This window comes from Danio aesculapii, chromosome 16 (assembly GCF_903798145.1).
Source record: "Danio aesculapii chromosome 16, fDanAes4.1, whole genome shotgun sequence".
NCBI classification, from domain to species: Eukaryota; Metazoa; Chordata; class Actinopteri; order Cypriniformes; family Danionidae; genus Danio; species Danio aesculapii.
Window position 1 is genome coordinate 36,065,913 of NC_079450.1, and position 21,932 is coordinate 36,087,844.

The 21,932-nt window shown below is 36.1% G+C and overlaps 1 protein-coding gene across 3 annotated transcripts in view; it reads right to left on the reverse strand.

Annotated features, from left to right (window-relative positions):
- Positions 1 to 2,885: 2,885 nt before the first annotated feature.
- The window catches only part of pex5 (peroxisomal biogenesis factor 5), a 28,749-nt gene continuing 9,702 nt past the window's right edge, over positions 2,886 to 21,932 (reverse strand). Inside the window, exons 8-17 of one of the 3 annotated variants that reach the window (XM_056475502.1) lie at positions 18,677 to 18,799; positions 16,150 to 16,260; positions 15,563 to 15,646; positions 13,197 to 13,316; positions 12,013 to 12,156; positions 11,811 to 11,881; positions 10,227 to 10,448; positions 7,228 to 7,393; positions 4,965 to 5,122; positions 2,886 to 4,535 (exon numbers count right to left, since the gene is read on the reverse strand). In XM_056475502.1, the coding sequence (XP_056331477.1) occupies positions 4,295 to 4,535; positions 4,965 to 5,122; positions 7,228 to 7,393; positions 10,227 to 10,448; positions 11,811 to 11,881; positions 12,013 to 12,156; positions 13,197 to 13,316; positions 15,563 to 15,646; positions 16,150 to 16,260; positions 18,677 to 18,799 (1,440 nt within the window). In that variant the 3' untranslated portion in view covers positions 2,886 to 4,294. The remainder of the gene's footprint in view (positions 4,536 to 4,964; positions 5,123 to 7,227; positions 7,394 to 10,226; positions 10,449 to 11,810; positions 11,882 to 12,012; positions 12,157 to 13,196; positions 13,317 to 15,562; positions 15,647 to 16,149; positions 16,261 to 18,676; positions 18,800 to 21,932) is intronic. The other 2 variants (XM_056475500.1, XM_056475501.1) reach the window with 2 other exon arrangements.

Sequence of the window (21,932 nt, forward strand, 5' to 3'; positions counted from 1 at the left end):
TCACTTATTTCTTTGAATTTCTCCCAATCAGCTTTCTCATACTTCCATTTTCCAGAATTACCTTTATTAACATTTTTAATCTCACTGTTTATAACTGAACTAATAATAGGAAAATGGTCGCTCCCAATTGAGCATTTCCTTATGACCTCCCAAACTGTAATTCCACCCAATGAATTTGACACAATTGTTAGATCTAGTGCTGATTTCCTACCTGTATTTACATCCATTCGTGTATATCCTCCATCATTCATGCATACCAAATTTTTCTTTTCTATCATCTCCTCAATAACTAGCCCATTTCTATCTGTTATTATTCCACCCCATAGTGTATTATGTGCGTTAAAATCACCACACCATATAACCCTTTCTTCATTTAGACCTTTAATTTCTTCTATACTATCCAATGTTAGTTTTGTACATGGATTGTAAAAATTTATTATAACATATTCTTTAATTCCATACCATATTTCTATCACTATATACTCCAGGTTTACCCCTTTTTCCAAAATTCTATAAGACATTCCTTCTTTTATGAACGTGATACAACCTCCACCTATACCTTCTTCCCTGTCCCTTCTCACACTTACATATCCCTTTAAAACAAAATCTAACTTTGAGTTCAACCATGTTTCTTGAATGCATATTACATTTGGTTTTTCTTTCATTTTACTTAAATATCCTTTAAACTCTTGTCCATTAGCACATAGGCTTCTAGCATTCCATTGTAGGATTCTCAACATAGCCCTAACCTACTCCTATCTCTTGACTCTCTTGAAAATCTGAACTGAGGCTTCTTCTTATATCATCACTCTTCAGACCCTTTATCTCCAAATATCTTTCTGCTGCTTTAACTATAATTTGTATCTTTTCTGTTCTTCTTTCTGTTTGTGCAGTGCAGTTAATTACTTCTACCATGAAAAGAACAAAATTTTTCTTGCTTACCAACGTAAAATCCTCTGATGGCCTACTTACATCAATTCTTCCTTCTCCTTCAATTCTTCTGCCTGACTCCAATCTTACTGTTTGGCTTGACTTCCTCCTTTCACTAACTACCTTTACTGCTTCAGCATAAGTTAGATTATTTTTTTCTTTTTCCTGTTGAACTTCTATTGCCCTTTTCCTCGCCTCACAACCTCCATATGCAGCATTATGTCCTCCTCCACAGTTGCAACATTTCAATTCAACTCCATCTTCACACTTTCCAAATTCGTGTTCCCCTCCACATCTCGCACATCTAATTTTCGATTTACATACAGCTGCTGTATGCCCGTACCTCTGACAGTTGTAACATCTCATTGGAGGCGCTTTATATTCTCTGACAGGGTAGCTGATGAATCCCATTCTGACTCTATCTGGCATTTCCCTTCCTTCAAATTTAAGGCGCACTGAAAGACTGTCCAATCTTCTTCCTTCTCTATTCATCTTCAATCGAACAGCATCTATGATTTTACCTCCATCGATATTCTTTTTTAATTCCTCCATTGTTACACCAATCGGAACTCCTTTTATCACGCCAAATATCCATGAATTCTGACCTAGAATTTTACTACTCGTAACAACCTGCTTCCCCACTGTTTTTAATTTCATTGCCTTATTTTTTTGTTCTTCATTTTTGCACGCAATCAGTAACGCCCCATCCTGAAGCACCTTTGCGAATGCTATTTCACCTACTTGTTTCTTTAATTCATGTGTCAACATCATAGGATTTATTCCTGAAACTCCCGTTACTTCTTTGAATCTTAATATTATCCTAAATCCTAAATTTGCCTTTTCTCCAACCCCTTCCTCCTCGCTAGCTAGCGAACTACTTTCCGATGCGTCCTCCTTACCTTTTTTCCTTTTCCTAGATGCCTTTTTCCCGTATTTTCCTTCTATTTGTGTCCATCCTATATCCATATCATCCTCTACCTCCTCTTCACCACTATCCTCTACTCTTAGAGTCTCTGATCCATTCCCAACTCTATATTCTCGAGATTTATTTTTGGGGTTTTTTTGTTTGTTTGAATTCGCCGCCATTACTCCACCGCGCTGCGTGCTGTTTCCGGGTAGGGGAATTATATCCTCAGTGTGGCTGCACGATAATCAGCATTTAAATGGGTCGTTCAGTGTTTGCGGCGATTTTTAAACAGACCAATAGGCGAACTCGGGAGTTTTCGCCTCAGCGCTTCTGATTGGCTGAGACAGTGGATGCATTTTCTTGGGCGTGTCTCAGACGTTTGAAATACAGACGCGTGTTGACTGGTGACGTCACGTTTTAATATACTTCATTATATTCAAACTGTACACAATCGCACCCAGATATACGTTAGTGAGTCCCTCAAAAAACGATATCAATTTCATTAATGCACAGTTATAACACATACACTTTACTATACTAAACTATGTTTCTAAATATACTTACTTGGATATATGTTTAGGAACATATAAATATTAGCAACATTTCAAAGTTTGTGCATTTAATAGTTTACAAAAGTAGTTAAAGAGTTAGTTAAAGGAAGAACTCTGCTCCCAAACACATGACAATCGAAATATATTCATTATAATGTTTATATCATCAGTATTTGTTCTCCAATACAAATGTCTTAAAATTGTTATATCAAGATAGCTTATTTTGTAAAATGGCAGGAGAAAAAAAATCTTGTCTGTTGTAAAAATGAAAACTGTTGCATCAAAACGAAGCGAGTTTATTAAAACATCAAATATATTTCACTGGAGGAATTCAGGTAAATCAATTGGAAAAGTAATTTCATACCCTATTGACAGATATTTGAACTTGTTTTAAGCAAACATCTTATTTATTATTTATTTATTTATTTATTTATTTAATTAGTTCACTTTCTCAGAAAACAAAGATTAAATAATCATAACATCTTGGATGACAGTAGGTGAGTAAATGATCAGGAAATATTTATTCTGAAAGTGAACTAATCCTTTCATTTCTTCATATCTTGCATCTCAAGCCAATTCATCTTAATTTAAGGATGTTCATGATCCTTGTAAAACAGAAACTGAAGACTTTGTTTTTGCACTGTATGCAACACAATGCTAACGCTTCGAGGATACAAGAGTTTCTACTTTAACACCTTTCTATGGTTTTTAGTGGTGAAAGTGCAAATAAACTTGCAAAATAAAAATAAAATTATATATAAAGTGCTCAGCATGATTGAGTACACCACATTTAGAAAACCACCATTTTTATCCATTTCTCAGTGAGGTAATATATTTTGGTGCATTTGAACAAAACAGATTCATTAAACGGATATATTGATTAAAATAATAGTCACAGAACATCTTTAGAAATGTAATACATTTAAATTCATGTGAAATATAGTTAATAAAATTACAAACTACAAAACCTCAATAAAACTGTGTTGTTGTGTTGTTTTTTCTTAAAAAAAAAAGTTCATATGTTTCTCTAACATATACATTTGGCTACTAATAATATTTGCACCGTTATCAAAATTTATTTTATTAGATTAGCTCCAAATTTGGCTTCAGTACTGATTAATAATGTACATGCGCAAATATATTATTGTAAAGCATCCTATAGAAAATATTCATTCAAAACAGATGTGTGAGGGGTGTACTTATATATGCTGAGCACTCTATATAGAAATATGACCCTTATTTTCCCTCAAGTTTCCAAGCATTTCTGTCAAAGCTTTATTGCTTGATTTACATATATCAGAGCAACTAGAATTGGCTATATGCAAAACATGAATAATTATGGTACAATACACAATATGGCAAGTAGAATTTACAATTAAGCAAATTAATTTACAGCAAATATCCGATAATAAAGAGTGCTTACAGACATGTCTTTTAGTCTCACAACCCTTCCTCCTCTCAGCCAACATAACCTGCAGATTACACGGGGCTCGTAGCGATATAGAACAATTATATCTCCACATCCTTTTACTCTGTTTCAAACAGAAGCAAGTATCATTTGAGCTCACAGTGTGTGGATTATATTTTCCCTATATGAGAAATATCGCTGTAAATCTGATCAATGGAAAGAACTGTAATCTTCAAGATTAAGGAAATGCAAAAATTACAACTGTAAGCGTAAACCTGTGACAAAAAACTGCAGCAATATTGTGGTGTAGTTAAACTGTACCATAGGTTTCCCTCAAGGGCAGTCTATCAGTTCATCCTTCAGTGCTGGAGCTAAATGGCTGTTTGTTCTCCTTCAACTGTAGCGCCTCTAAAAGTCAAGCCCCTCCTGTTGAAATGTACACCTCAGTCTTCTGGTTTCCTCTCCCAAACAGGCGTCTCCACACTCGCACCATATCCTTCATTCCGCCTCTCCTTCTCTGTGGGAGAAGTGTGCCAGCAGTGTGTCTAAATCTCGCCGGTCGGCGGCTGAGTAAAGTGAGCTTTCTCCCATCATGCTCAGCGCCATGCGTAGTGTGGACCAGATGTTGTCCGACATGATGGTAGCTGCAGCACCAGGCCCCCGACCTGCACCGGCTTCTCCATCACCTGCGGCCTGTCGCTGCAGAGAAAGCGCCTCCAGGAAGTGCTCCACTGCCTCCCTGAGAAACATGAGAGACAAGTGACTGCTGCACTTATAATTACAGCTTGGGGAGCTTCCTTTTAAAGGAATTGAAACAATTTCATTCAAGTTTGTGCTACAAATAATATAAAAATAAGTAAAAAATGGTGACATTCATTTCACTTTGTTTTGTTTTTATCCATATTTAAAATAACGTTACACTTGCAGGGCTCGACAATAAGGACAGCAGACAGGATGGTCTCGTGCCAGTGCTGCCTTGTCACCAGTTTAATTTGGCTGTGACTGTTTGTCAATTCCATGCAAATACAGTGTTATGGTGCTTTCATACCAAGACATTTGTTTCAGAATGTGTTTACAGTTCAATGGAAGGTACCCCCATGATTCTCATAAAGCATAAAGGCGTGCAGGAAAATGGTGGATGGGCCTCATGAAGACTTCTTGCACTGACCTGTGTGCACCCAGGTTGACACAGCTGATGCCCAGGTTATATCGGCTGCGTACAAATCCAGGCTGTAACTCCAGTGCGCGTCTATAAGCAGCGACCGCCTCCTCTGAGCGGTTCCCGTTAGCTAGAGTCGCCCCCAGTTTATTCCACAGCAGATAATCCTTCACACAGAGAAGAGAGAACCAAAATACTGATGAATAATGTATAGATGTGTAGAACATAATGTGTACGAGTATAAAAGTTTTGATTCTATCCACTCCACTGCAATTTTCTCATTTGCTGCTTTAAATGTTTGTAAGATTGTATGATATCAGCTAAATTAGTGCACGGTTTATTTTGCTGCAGAGTGAAGTGCTGCTTTTTTCTATCCGGAGACCTGCTGGGGTTGTTTTATCTACTACACACACTGCCCAACTGAAATTGACGCTTCATTTTTTTCGGTTGTCCATGAGATGATATCAGTGTGACGTTGACTAATAAGAGCACAGAAACTCTTCTGTACACAGTATTCAAACATAGTGAGACAATGGTATTGATGGTCCTAGGTGAAATTATGCAATGGATTGTCCACTGTTTTCTTTCAATTTTGGGACAATTTTTTCTGATGTCAAGACGATACAAAACAAATCATTGTTTGGTTATGCTCTTGTTTTGGATGTTTGGATCTTTTCAATGTTGGTAAAGGGATAGTTCATCCAAAAAACTAGAGATATTTTTAAGAATGTTGAAAACTGATTACCATTAACACCCATAATAGGAAAAACAAATACACTGGAAGTCAATAGCCATCAGTTTCCAACATTTCTCAAAACACCTTCTTTTGTGTTCAACAGTATAAACGGAAACAAGCTTGGAACAAATGGAAGTAGAATAAACAAATGACAATTGTCACTTTTAGGTGAACTATCCCTTTAAATATGGCAAGCGATGATTTAAAATTGCACACTTTGACACATGACTACAGACAAAGAGCTTGGAATGACCAAGAGGCGACACTCAATAAAACGTTTCATTGTAACAACATCGCCCAGCAACAGCCCCGGATTCCGCCATTTTGGAATGAAAGCGATCAGTCTTCTATTGTATCTTATTGCTGTTGCTATAGCAAGCAGTTGCTTTGTTTTTTATTTATTTACTTAAAAAGCGCATTAAAGCTGGGATACAACCTGAAAGACGACAATACAACACTTACTATCACAATCACCAGCACTTTTAATAGTTTATTTTACAGACTTATAATATGCTGTTGCTCTATTGGAACTTTCATTCCAAAATGGCTGCTGCGCCCTCTAGTGGCTGTTTCCCAAATCGCACTAGAGTGTCGCCTCTTGGTGATTCTATGCTCTTTGCTGCAGATGAAAATATTGTAAGTCAGTTTCACGAGTCCACTTGAATGTTAGACCATGTTGGTTTCCGAGTTAGTGAACTCAGGCCTAGATATTTCAATAAATAAACATGCTTTGTCCAAATGGACCCACGAATATCTGAAAAAAAAAGCAACTACTCCATGTGGTAGGCTGGGCATTTTCTTTTTAGTGTGCAGAGTTGAGGAAAACTGTTGCAAACAACATGAAGAATCTATGATTTATTAGGCTATCAAAAAAAAAAAAAAACATCAATCCATCACTTATATTTTCACTATAACCATTAAACTATCCAAGCACTCAGAAGATGACCAGTGAGATGAGCTAACTTAAACCACATAGCCTGGAGACCCAGATAGACAACCAATTAATCTTTACTGTGTCTTATAAACTCATAGATGCTTTATAGTTTTGTTTGAGATGACGCCACTTGGGTGATTGTGAATTACATGCAAGGAAATCAATGTGTAACATTTAAATTATACTCAAATGAGCCAAACTTCTCATCACTAGAGTTATAGGCTATAGCTTCAGTCGTTTTTTGTTTTCATTTTGAGTTATGCTCACATCAATATTTCCCTCATTTGCATATTGCAGACCTTTATGTACCTTTATCTTCTGTTTCCCCAGAAATTATTCTCTATTTGCCTGGGGAGCGCACAAACTGATAGGGGAGCACCATGGCTGATACTGAAATCTTGTCAGAGATGGAGAAGTGGGGCTGGGTTTGCGAAGAGTCAATTATAAGTAGACCCAGAAATGACATATCCATTAAGCAGACAATATTTCCAATTTTAAATATTTAAACTAATTAATTACTAAAACAATACTGTTAAAACTTTAGCAAATGGGTGAGTAATTGGTTAAGTGAAGCCACTCTTCAGGTGTAAATGAAAACAAACCTGTGGTGTGACAGAGAGTGCGGCAGAGAAACAGTCCACAGCCTTATCATACTCTCCGCTCAGGTTGAAGAGAACACCCAAACCACATTGCAGCTCCGGGTCCACCTGCGAGGGTTCAGCCGCCGCCGCATTCAGAAACAACGTTTGCACTTCACCGAACAGTGCTCTAAGAGAAACAAAGAACAACCAGTTCACATAAAGCAAATCAAATACACATCATCATTAAAGCTCACGTCGTGTCAAAACCCTTCTGATATTCAAATCTATCCTAAGACAAAATTCAGTCATTTGGGACACATTTTTAAGGGCCTTTTTTCATGCCGTCCCAATTTATGTTACACAATCTTCTAAGTCCTCTTTTGTGCTATTAGGAATTAAAGCCATAAGGATCATTCAGGTCTGTAACAAAATGGTAAATAGCATTGGGTTATTCATACCGAGTCATACAAAAGCTATTTTAAGATCCGCAGGGTATATTCAGCTGGCCACAATGCTGTGTGCAGATGGAAAGACACACCTGTGTTTGTGTTAGATGTATTTTTAGAGGAAGTGCTCACCTATGATTGGTGACAAATGTAAATCTATTGCTTGGCTACAATGTCATGTCCAGTGACTTATGCATGTCTCCAGTTGATGTAGAAATGGGTTGAAAACAGGCTGCTGAGGCTGAATACACATCTGATCAACATACAGTGTGGAACAGCCATGAACAGGGTTTAAAAAAGTGTTAACATCTGTGGCATATCTGCGATACACCAATTCTGGCTCATCCCTCAGTTTGTTTACTGTTAAGCGAATATTATGGTTACAGTAACACACAGGGTGAACTGAATGCTAATATGACGCGTCAATTTTATTCTGTTTATTACTTATTTTATGATTCTTAAAATATGTTTATTAAATAATAAAATTATAATAGCCAAGATTTATTTAGCTTTCACCTGAATCAATCTCTCACCATCCATAATGACTTGTTTTAATCTAAACGTGACCCTGGAGCACAGATTCAGTCTTATAGTGCACAGGTATATTTTTGTCAATAGTCACTATTTATTGCTCTTAGTTTTACATTTGCATAATTTAATTATTAGCTTTTCATTAACTCATCAATCTTTCGTTTAACCAAATTTGACATCCTTGCATACTGTAACATTGAGTGAATGTCTTAATGCTGATAACGAAGAATGAAATAAACATTAATTACTTTTGTTTGTTTTTATAACAATAATTACCTTTAAGCCTATGTTCTGAACAAGTTAGGTCAGAAGTAATCTAAAAGTAATCCACAAGTAGTGGATACATACATTACTCAAAGGAGTAATTTAATAGATTACATCACTGACTACATTTTTAAGAATGCAATCAATTTGTAATCAGGTGCATACTACAGATTGCACTTACCTACCCAGCACTGTGTTTATATATTTACAAATCATAATGTTGTATTTTAATACATTTTAAAAGCATATTTTTCCTATAAAGGTTTTTGTTTGATTATTTATGAAATGTTTGATTATTAATTGCCACATCAGCAACTTATGGCTATTACATGGCTAGATCAAAACTTAAACAAATACATTATTACATAATAAGAACTTCATAATTCAATAAGACATATTTTTCCTTCATAATTCAAAAACTTCATAATTAAATTTTTTTTTTTTACAAATTTTACATTAAAAACATTAGAAATGATTTTCAGCTCAATATATGATATCCCTGTAAAGGTAAAACCGTATCATTTTTTGGTATTATCACACCCTTTTAATGTGCTGATTTACAGCTTAAGTGACATATATCATTATTATTATCTTTATTATTATCAATGTTGAAAGCTGTTGTACTGCTTAGCATTTGTTGTTTATTGTTTTAAATCTTTAACGAACAGTAAAACACATAAAAGTCTTTGCCGTCTACACTACCTGACAAAAGTCAAAAGTTTTAGGTACAACAAATAATAACTTGACTTCTAGTTGATCATTAATATCAGAAGTGGCTTATATGAAAGGCAAAGGCCTCTAGATTACGCTTATATGACCAAAATAAAATATGATCAGGCCTTGATTTCTAATGATAATTATTTAATTAAGACAGTAAGGTCTGACTTTGCTTAGACAAATGTCTTGTCACTTAACAGAAATAATGTACAGTATAGAATATAAAGTCATGATGCAGTGGAAAAAGAATTAATATTGTGAATGATTCCCCTAAGCTTGGAGGACTGCATCCATACATCTCTGTAATGACTCCAATAACTTATTAATAAAGTCAAGGCAAAAAAAGCGTTCTTACAGGACTTCCAGAGTTCAACAAGATTCCTCTTCAATGCCTCCTCCATCTTACCTCAGCCATGCTCAATAATGTTCATTTCTGGTTACTGGGCTGGCCAATCCTTGAGCAGCCTGAGCTTCTTTGCTCGCAGGAACTTTGATGTGGAGGCTGAAGTATGAGAAGGAGCGCTGTCCTGCTGAAGAATTTGCCCTCTCCTGTGGTTTGTAAAGTAATGGGCAGCACAAATGTCGACACCTCAGGCTGTTGATGTTGCCATCCACTCTGCAGATGCCCCATTGCACTGCCCTATACTGAATGTAACCCCAAACCATTATTTTTCCATCACCAAACTTGACTGATTTCTGTGAGAATCTTGGGTCCATGTGAGTTCCAATCGGTCTTCTGCAGTATTTATGATGATAGAGATGCAGTTCAACAGATGATTCATCAGAAAAATCTACTTTCTGCCATTTTTCCAAATGATCAACTAAAAGTCAAGTTATTATTTGTAGCTCTTACAACTGGGATTGACGACAAGACATTTGTTAAGTAGTGTATTATGACTATTTTTTTAAATAAGATATCAATGTACAGGACTGTGTAAACACATCAGTTTTCAGTGTGATGCAAAAATCAAAACATAGTATGGCTCATTGTCTACTGCACTCATGTAATGTACATCTTATACATCCAGAATGTGTCTGGACAGCCTTCAGGAGTCCTCTTACTCTGGCAGAAGGGATCCAAATCTTTCGTTCTCTTTCTCTCTCTCTCTCGCCCCCTCCCTCTGCTTCTCTCGCTCATGCTGCTCCAGGATGATTCTGTATTTGGGGTTGTGCCTCAACCAGTCCCGGAGCGTCTCGCAGGCCTGTCTGTGAAGCGACTCGTTGGTGAAGCTCACAGCAAGAGCCATCAGAGCCGTCAGATTGTCCTTTTTCAGCTCAATACATCTGAAAACATCAATAGAGACTTTACATAAAAAAACAGAGAGCACAGTATTTGAATAAATCAGATCAGTAATAGTAGGGAGAATTTGATGCCTTTAAATATAGTATATTAATATAGTAATATAGTAATTTAGTAGGCGGTGCCTTACAACTTCTGTTTTTATAATAAAAACACACAAATAAATCTACAACGTAAATATTATTATGAAAAAAAAATAAAATAAATAAATAAAAACAATCGCCGTTTTTAAAATTTGGAGACTATATGAAGAGATAATAAACATTAATAATCACAAGTTTGCAAAGATACGTCTAGATATAAATCAAAATCTTGCAACAATAAATAAATACAAATAAAAACAAATACAAGAGCAAACGAACATCACCACTACTCTCACATGGTCACCACTGAAGCCAGCAGGGCTGCACCCGGTCAGTACCTGGATGGGAGACCATATGAGAAGGCTAGGTTGCTGCCAGAAGTGGTGATAGTGACCAGCAGGGGGCGCTCAACCTACGGTCTGTGTGGCTCCCAACACTCCAGTATATTGATGGGAAATCTATACTGCTCAGTGAGCACCATCTTTCAGATAAGACGTTAAACCGAGGTCCTGACTCTCTGGGTCGTTAAAAATCCCAGGATGTAGAAAAAGAGAAGGGGTTTAACCCCGGCATCCTGGCCAAATTTGCCTACTGGCCTCTGTCCATCATGGCCTCCTAACCTTCCCCATATCATAATTGGCTTCATTCTGTCTCCTCTCCACCAATCAGCTAGTGTGTGGTGTGCGGTCTGGCGCAATATGGCCATCGTGTCATGCAGGTGGATGCTGCACACTGGTGGTGGATGAGGAGATTCCCCCCAAAAATGTGTAAAGTGCTTTGAGTATCCAGAAAAGTGCTATATAAATGTAAGGAATTATTATTAATGAATAAATGGGACCAGATTTTTATTTTATCAAATAAAAAAATCTTATCATTTAAGGTATTTCTAATTCTTTGAGAGTGAAAAAGTACCTGAAAAGTGTTTCAGCCATTCCAAAACATACTACTACTAATAATAATATGTTGGGGGTTGTTTTGTTGGGCACATATTAAACCATAAGTAACAAATTGTTGATGTACCCAAGTAAAATAAAAAAGGAATGTTCAGAAACACCAAATGTATTCAAAGTAGATGGGTTTGATGTGCATTTTTTAATGTTTCTAAAAAAAGGTATTTCAAAAGTTGTGATTTTTTTGACATATAACAGAGGAGACAGACTGCAATCTATGAACTGACATTTGCCAATCAAAGCAGATGCACTCGAAAATATTTAGTGTAATTTTAACTGCCGTGTACTGTAAAACTGCAGATATATTTCCTACCTGCGGAGGGCGCTGATGGCAGCAAACTCCTGCTCGTTCTCCGCCTGGCAGGTGCCCAGATATTGCCAGGCCTGCAGTATCATCAGACAGGCAGAGTCAGCGTTTCAGAAAGACATACAAGAAAGCAGAGCACCGTCAGAATCCCAGAGATAAAACGTGCCATGAGATTTGGATGTCAACATTATAGGTATGAGTCTCTGACCAGCTGGTTGTCGGGCTGTCTCTGAACGGCGCTCTCGAAGAGGCGCACAGCTCCAGGAATGTCCCCCGCCTCCATCCGCTTCACCCCTTCTGCAAACGGATCCTCATGGGACAGGTAGGGGTTGTCATCCTCAAACTGATATCCCTAGAAATAAAGAAAGCAGGCGTTTGCATTTTTAAAAGCAAATATTTATAAATTAATTCTCACTGTTATATATTTATTTTTATTTTATTAAGTTTTAGTTCCATGATAAATTAGGCACAGAATGATCGATTTTAGTTATAAAAAAAGAATTGACTGTATAGATATTTATTTTTTTGCATGCACTGTACACCTAATCAAATAATAGGTTATTGGTCTAGTGCAGGGATGGGCAAACTCGATCCTGGAGGGCCGGTGTCCCTGCATAGTTTTGCTCCAACCCTAATCAAACACACCTGCTTGTAGCTTTCTAGTGATCTTAAAGACACTAATTAGGGTGTTCAGGTGTGTTTGATTAGTGTTGGAGCAAAACTCTGCAGGGACACCGGCCCTCCAGGATCAAGTTTGCCCATGCCTGGTCTAGTGTCTGTGTGTGTATTGACAAAAAAGACTTCTTAAATGTTATTTGTAAATTAAAATGTGTTATAATATTGCACAACATCACAGACTTTAATAAAATAAATTAATAATAATGATTTTAAATGAATATATTTGTTATTACTAGTATTTAAAATGTTTTAATTAATAAATGCAAATATGGTAAGCATATAAAGCTATTACTTACTAGTTAATTAGTTAAAGTTGTTAGTAACTAATAAAGTCAAGGTAACTAATAACCCTAACTTTTCTGATTTTAATTGTAATACAATAATGTGGACTTTTTGTAAAGCTGCTTTAAAACAATGATTATTGTGAATAAACTTGAATTGAATATTTGGAATCTGAATAATAAAGAAAAACAAGTAAAATAGTCTCTTTTTGTGCAAAAAAAGAGAAGACTTTTATCCACTATAAAAATGTAATCCTTTTATTTTGGATTATTTTTGCTCTGCCAATGAAAAGTAGTTCAAAATTGAAGCAGAATTAAAGACCAAAACTAACATGCATGCACAATAACAAAGCACAGACTACTGGCTGGAAAGAGCTCAGATTTTCCAGTTCTCCGTGCTGTAAGCGGGCACAGATGTACACTGTCCAGATACCTTGTCATAAGAGCTGCTGAGCATCTGGTCGAAGTCTGAGAGCCAGGGGTGAGCTTCAGCATCCCTCTTGGCCATTTCCTCCCACTCCTGCTGGAGCTTCTCCCAGAAATCCACATCGCTCTGAACAAACACACACATACACACACACACCAATGAGTTAAAGACAAGACAAAAATAATGCTAATCTAATGTAAATGATTTAGAGTAATATGTTTTAAGAAACTGACAGTTGCTAAGAATAAGTTTTTATTTGCAGTGTTCATATAAAAATGGCTTGACACAAACAGAAACTTGACAGGTTTGCTGTGCCAGTAATGTGACTGAATGCACACACGCCGATCTGCTCGTTTAATGACAGAACAGATTATAATAGAAATTAGTGTTGGTTAGTTGTTTTTTGTCGACATTTGTGATTCGTTTTTTTTCTAGGGCTGTTCCGATACACATTATCCTTTCCATACACCTGAGCTCAGGGCATATTTCTCATTTAAAAAGATAGTATCGGATTGGTTTATGGTTTCAAATATTCGCGATACCGATGCCCGTTTTTTGCAGTATCGGTGAGTATTTACAATTCTAGTATCATACCGGAACAAGCCTCATCAATGATACTGCGCTGTTCATTCAATAGATGAGGGAATCAGAGCACACATTCAGTGATGCTTCTGGCACAGCAGCAGTAGAAATTTCTGTTTCAAGCCATAAGGAACAAACTAATTTCAGCATTATTTTTCATTGAGTAAATTGTGGTGTGACTTGTGGTGATTGGAACTATAGTTATTCCACCAAATATTGATTTCCTAACTGTTTTGTAGCTAAAACATTGATATTGTGTTGCCTAAAAACACAATTTTTTTTGGTTATTTTATGGAATTTTTTATTTTATTTATTTTTTTAATTATTTTTTTAAATCATCTGCATACAGAAAAGAACTATATCGGACTACAGAACTACAATTGTTTTACTCAAACACACTTAATCTCTGGCTCTTGCATGTTACACATACATTTAATTGAGTTTTAGTAGAAAAAAATATTTGATTATTACCATAATATAATTATTAGTTTTCAGCAAAATAGCAAAACCCTTTTCTAATTTTTTTTTCTAATTCTATTTTTTATAAACCAAAATGTCTCCGTTTTCAAACAATTTGATTTGATTTACCAAAATCATTTTCCCCTCATAAATACAAAAATGTTAAATAAAATTATATAAAACAACTCTTATCCTTTTGATTAGCATTATTTGACGCACGCTTATTTCCTTCAATTAAAATAAAAGCACATTTACAGATCAATCTTTTTCTGATTCCCTTAACTCTGAGGAAACAGCAGTTTCAATATGTTCACATATGCATTCCCATTGAACTGTTTCAAAATGTTAGGGCTGAATGATATTGGAAAAAATCTGACGCTCTGTAAAAACGGCTGGATTCCACACAACTGCTTCATGTTGTCCCAACACAAATTGACTACCGTAAGTTTACTTAATCAATTTTACAAATGTAAGTACATTGAACATAAAACAATTAAGCTGTCTTAAAAAAACCTCAAGAATTGTGTTGATTCAGCTCATTTTAAATAAGCAGGTCGCAAAAAGTTTTTTTTGAGTGTATATATTATGATGTGATACAATTTGACCAGATGATTTGAATAGCTCAATTTGAAAAGATTTCATTCATTTTTATTGACTCAGATGATCAAGTCTTTTCCTATGCAGTGCATCTGCATATCTTATAATAAATTACAGGCAGAAATAAATAAACATTTTAAAATAAACTAACATGGTTTTCTAGGGTTTCTAACAGTAATCAAGTGCAGAAATTGAACAATCAAATGTAAAATAACATGGTCATCATTACATAAATAATAAAAAAAAAAAGTTTAATAATATCTTTAACTCTAATAAACCATTTAATCCTGCAATGTGACTATTGTCGATAGACACATTGCGATAACAATCCTCAAACTATGTATTGTTCTTCCCTACAAGATTTCACAGCAGATCTCACATTCATAACACTGGAACTGCTCATTTGCAACTAGTATTTTGTTTAGTTTATATAAAACTGTAAGAAGTAACAATTCAGTCTCCAGAAATGTGCAATTATTACACAAAAAAGGCCCAAATACCTCAAAATAACACTTGAAGCCACAGTTCGCTCAAAAATGAAAATAATGCCATCAACCCTCCACTTGTTCTCTCTCTGGAAGATTTTCTGAAGGTGTAAAACAAACCAGCCATTGATTTCCACAGTCATTTTTATTCCAAATTTTTCAATAACTGCTTGTTTCCCACATCCTTCAGAATATCTTGTAACAACAGGAATCAAATAAAAGTCCTCAAGTATTTTGAAGAGTGCTCACCTCGACCGCTGCTTTGGCCTGCTGAAAGTCTGGCCCGTAGGTGGCAAATTCATCGACCCAAGACTCCGCCGATTCTGCCGAAACCTACCAAGCACAGCGACATGCCAGACCATTAAACAGCCTCCATAACAAACCACAGAGCCTGAAAATGCTTAAACACTCCTCAGCTGAAAGGAGAGGGGGGAAAAAAACAAGACAACACACTGTGATGAATGAGAGCGAATAAGATGTAATGGAAAAAGGGCTCGGGAGACCAAGCAGAGGAAGAAAAGCAAAATCTCACCCTCATTCATCCGTCTCGCCTTTCCTCTCTACATTTCAATAGCAAAGCATTGCTTAGTGTACCTTTTCTCCATTGCAGAAAGTCAAAGCTGGGCACAAATGTAAAGCAGTGTGAGCAGGGCACTATGAGCTCTACGGGCCTGGAGTCTTGCAGCGATAATTATGTTAAAAGCGCTGTTAAATTAAAGCTTTCTTTGAGGCAAAAGAGTTTGGTCAGCGGGAGCTAGTTAATAAAACAGAAATGACAAGCCTAATAGGACAGACGAAATGGAAACTTCGGGACTAATGGGTCACTGTTGTCCTACCTGCCTGACGAGAGTTGCCCATTGCTCTGCCTGCTTAGCTTTCATTTTGTCATTCTTCTTTTTGCCCTCTTGCGTTTCCACTTGCACAGTCCCTTCCCCTGATTCCAGGAACTGGACGGCCAGTGCGGGACAAAGAATGCGGGGAGGGGGGGCATTTATGTACAGTGTGCATTTGGTGTGGGATTGTCAAAAGAGAGCAGGGGGATTTAGGCATGGATGGAGGTTAAGAGGTTTAGATGTAGGGGTCAAGATGCCATGAGAAGATCATTCACGACAAAAGGAAGAAGGAAATATCAGAGTTACACTAGAGTGACTTTGGGATTAAAAAAAATAAGATTTACAAATAAGGCAGGCTTACAAGCAAAGTGTAGGACTTGGCTTGAATCACAGTGGGGTCAGATTTTAAAATGGTGTTAGTTTTTCTTTTATTGAGATTATGTTTATATATATAAAAAATAAGCATAACAATAATAGTAAAAAGGCTTACACTACTGGGGATTTTTTTTTAAAGTTTTGTTTTGAAAAAAGATATGATCACCAAGGCTGCATTTGAAAATAATAATAATAATAATAATAATAATAATAATAATAATATTGTTTTATTGATAAAATGTATTATAATTTTTAACAACTCTTTCCTATGTAAATATGTTAAATTGTCATTGTGTTCTGTGATGGCAAAACAGATTTTTCTGTATTAATACTCCAGTGTCACGTAAACTTTCAAATATCTATTATGGAGATTTGACACTTAAAGGGATAGTTCACTCAAAAATAACAATTCTGCCATCATTTCCTCAACTTTGATTTGTTAAAAACCAGTTTAAATCTTTTTTTTCTCGACTCAAAAACTAAAGAAGATATATTGAAGAATATTGAAAACCATTGACTTCCGTAGTATTTTTGTTTCCGACTCTGGATGTTTTTCCAACATCCTTCAAAATAATTTTGTGCAAAACAAAACAGAACAAAAAGTATTTTTGGGTGAAATATCCCTTTAAAAACATTTTTTAGAGGTGATGTGGTGGAAAACTGAATTTGTAAGAAATATAAAGCTTTTGAAACATTGCAAATATCTTTATTGTCATTATGACATACACTCAGCGGCCACTTTATCAGGTACACCTTACTAGTACCGGGTTGGACCCCTTTTTACCTTCACAACTGCCTTAATCCTTTGTGGCATAGATTCAATAAGGTACTGGAAAATTCCTTAGAGATTTTGGTCCATATTGACATGATAGCATCACGTAGTTGCTGCAGATTTGTTGGCTGCACATGCATGATGAGAATCTCCCGTTCCACCACATCCCAAAGGTGCTCTATTGGATTGAAATCTGGTGACTGTGGAGGCCATTTGAGTGCAGTGAACTCATTGTCATGTTCAAGAAACCAGTCTGAGATGATTCACGCTTTATGACATGACACGTTATCCTGCTGGCGTTGACACGATGCTCAATTGGTACTAATGGGCCCAAAATGTGCCAAGAATATAACCCCCATATCATTACATCAACACCACCAGCCTGAACTGTTGATACAAGGTAGCATGGATCCATGCTTTTATGCTGTTGATGCCAAATTCTATCCGAATGTCGCAGCACAAATCGAGACTCATCAGATCAGGCAATTTTGGTGAGCCTGTGTGAATTGTAGCCTCAGTTTCCTGTTCTTAGCTGACAGGAGTAGCACCCAATGTGGTCTTCTGCTGTCGCTGCCCATCCGCCTCAAGGTTGTGCATTCAGAGATGCTCTTCTGCATACCTCAGTTGTAACGAGTGCTTATTTGAGTTACTGTTTGTTGCCTTTCTAACAACTCGAACCAGTCAGGCCATTCTCTTCTGACATCAACCAGGCATTTGCACCCAAAGAACTGGTGCTCACTGGATATTTTTTGTTTTCCGGGCCATTCTCTTTAAACCCTAGAGATGTGCGTGAAAATCCCAGTAGATCAGCAGTTTCTGAAATACTCAGATCAGCCCATCTGGCACTAAAAACCATGCCACATTCAAAGTCACTTAAATCACCTTTCTTCCCCATTCTGATGCTCAGTTTAAACTGCAGCAGATCCTCTTGACCATGTCTACATGCCTAAATGAATTGATTTGCTGCCATGTGATTGGCTGATTAGAAATTTTTTGTTAACAGGCAGTTGGACAGGTGTTCCTAATAAAGTGGCCGGTGAGTGTAATTTTTTAAATTAAAAATAAATCCTTAAAATAATTCATATAATTAAAAAAAACATTATTAATCCTAAAAATTTGAATCCTAAAAATTCCAAATGTGGTCTCAGACCCCACTGTATGCACTCTCCACTCTCTAAACCAAATGAAACCATCAAAAACTGTACTTCCCACAGGGAATGATTTAAAACCCAGCACTGCACATTGGCAAGGATTTTAGTGTGCAATATAGTCATGCCTAATGTTGCCCAAGTAGCTTGAGAAGAGCCAAAATGGCTGCCAGGGGTCTGCAGTGTGACCCTTCACAGTGTGTCCTCTATGAGAGGATCTAGGAAGGGCTCGTACCTGGTTGAGGCTGGAGGCCCAGTGCTCTGCCTCTTTGGTCTGTGCTTTATCAGTGTGCTCTTTTCCTGCTCTGTCCTCCACAGTCACACTGCCCTCGCCAATCTGCCTAATGAACCGCAGGAACTACACAATAACGACAACAACAACAACAGCTATTACACATCTACTGCTAACAGCAAACACATTGGCGATGCATTAAACATACACACACACCAGTGGTTTCTTCTAGACGGTTAAGGTCAGACACAAGTAAACCACAAGGATGAAGGAATAACGGCCAAAGGCAGAACACATGACAAAGCATGAGCAGAGTTAAATGAAAAAGAGAGAAAAATGTGAAAGAAGTAAAGAAATGGCAACCGAAATGTGTACAATTTCACATCACTTTAGAATCCACCACAAGAGGATAAAGAAACTCATCTAATATAGGTTAATGTGTTACCTAACTGTTTTATATATATCCCAAAGTGCAAACTAAAAGGATTCTCTTGAGACAACACACAGTTTTAGCTTAGCTTAAGTGAACTCTTGTGATGGATCATTTGTGTGATGTGGCATTGGTGAAAGCACGGCAAATTCATTCCTATTTCCTACATGGATCCACTTCAGTCAAACGTCCAGCGAAACATACTGCATAATGTTATGTTAATAAAGTCCAGACATTTAATAAAGCAATAAGTAGGGATGCAACGATTAACCGATTTCACTATTAATCGTGCTTTAATTAGTCACGGTTAATTAATCGTAAAGGCTTCTCAACACTGCGTTTCTGCACGGAACAAAACTGCTGCAACTAAACAAAGTTACGTCAACTGTTTGCTAGTTTAAAGTTCCAAGCCTACATTAACTATGGCTAAGGCTATTAACTAAAGGCCGTTCACATGTCATGTCTTTGGCGCGTGCAAGTTTGTTCTTTCTTTTCCTGCACACATATTGGGAGTGACGTGCTCACGCTTTCCAGGCACACCACCTAGTTGAAAAAATGCGCGAGCACATAGTGAGTCACCTGACAAGAACTGACCATTCAGTTTCATATATTTATTATTATTTGTATTTATTCATTTTTCTGTCATTTATTTTCAGTGTAAAATTAGTACTAACGTTTAAAAATAAGTGAAAAAAGGTTTTTGGCATTTAAGTCCAAAGAAAAATGGACTATTGTTTGATTTTTTAATTATTATATGCTGTATTGTTTAGTTACTGAGCAGCAATAAATAACACTTTAATCGAGGAGTAAAATATGAGTTTTCATGTGATTTACTAAACTAGTTGTGTTTTGAAATGAATGAATGCATAATAATCGTGATTTTTCCTCAGACTATAATAATCATACAACCAAAATCTATAATTGTTGCATCCCTAGCAATAAGAGATCCTAAGTCACTGCAACTCTCTGATTTAAAGGATTAGTTCCCCCAAAAGGAAAATTCTGTGATTAATTCTTCACCCTCATGCTGTTTCAATATGTTCTGGGGATACATATTAGGTTTATAGTGAAAAACAAAACAAAATTGAATCACCGGTTAACAAATACCCTAACCTTGACCTCTGGTCTGCTTTAACTTTACAGTTCACTCTGACTCACCCAGGAAAACACACAAGTTGTGAAAAATCAAGATGAATGGAAATCATGTGACAGAAAATACAATACATGTACTTTCTTCTCGGCGGGAAATATGTGTGGTGGACTCGGAGCGCCAGTCTGAGACATTTTACTCCATGAAAAAACTGCAAGGATTTTTTTTTTAAGGATTTCAACTCGAGTTACGTTCTGCTTTATAAATCTTGATTTATCATAAACTCATGAAGGCACAAATTTTGTTAAACATCCATTAAATGTCTGTTTATTTTAGCTAAATAATTTATTACTTGAGTGCGTTTTTAAATTGGATTTGACAATATTTACATAAAGCACTTACATAACCAATGATACAAACTAAACTAACTAACATTACTCAACAAATATTTTGTTAATTTGTGTGCCAAAGGATAGAAATTGATATAATGACAATGATAATGATTTGTATAATGTATTACATATATAGTATAACACTAAGGTGGTTTATGAGGACATGCCTTCAGTTCTCGTAACTCAAAACGCTTAAGAATCATAATTAATGGGGGTATTTTGACATTTGAAATTTACCACAGCTTTCCTATGAAGGGTTGGGTGTAGCGGTATAAATTACATTATGAAGGGACTTTAACTATGAAACACATTCTATTGGACTGTGTTGGGTTTAATTCTGTGAGGAATTAATTTTATGCAGTGCATTCTTTGAAGAGATGTTTAACAGTGTTAATCCAAGTGCAGTTTAGGGTTTTTAGCAAAAATCAATTGTAAAACCTGGATCTAATCTATGTCTCCAGTATACATTTTCTCACCATGAAAATGGCCATAGAAGGCGTAAACTACATGGCATAAAACAAACAAAGAAATAAATAAACATTACGAAGAGTCAACATAAATCACCAACATGTGTGTGCATGTGTGTGTCACAGCATTTCTAGATGTATAGGACAGGAATAAGCAAACAGATACGAAAAAAAGGATAGATAAAGTCCAGAGTCAAATTTGAGCACTTTTTAAGCACTTTCAAGATGTGTTTTTAAACTTTCCCAGCACTTTAAAAGCGGGCAAATTACATAATTATATATATATACTTCATCACATCGTAATAAGTTGTAATCGTTATTTTATTCTGTAGTACAATATTGTAGTATTAAAAAAAGAAGACATGTTTGCTCCAAACCCAACACTGAATTACTGTTATTCGCACTCTTACATATCATTTACTTGCCTCTTAAATATTTAATGTTTCAACTTTAAATTTTAAAAAGACAGATGCTACAGGCACGAGCTTTCATTTTATGCAAAAGCAAAGAGATTTATTTAAATAGTTTTTTATTACCTTCTTAGTAAGATAAATTACAAAAGAAACGCAATAACCTTTTCAAGCGGTTTCAAGCACTTTATCCAATATCTAAGCTCTTTTCAAAGCTTGAAAACACTAGACTAAAAGATAAGTATTTTCAAGCATTTTCAGCAACCGTAAAAACCTTGCAGATAGATACATAAAAAAAGAAAAGGGAAAAAAATGTGGAGCCAACTATAAATAATAATTTACAACATTAGAAATTATGATATTTTTATGTTTTAAAAACAAGCCTTAATGCTGGCTCCTATTTATTACCATTACTGAATGTGGTTCAAAAATGGGCATGGAGTATTTGCACAACATGAGGGTGAGTAAAT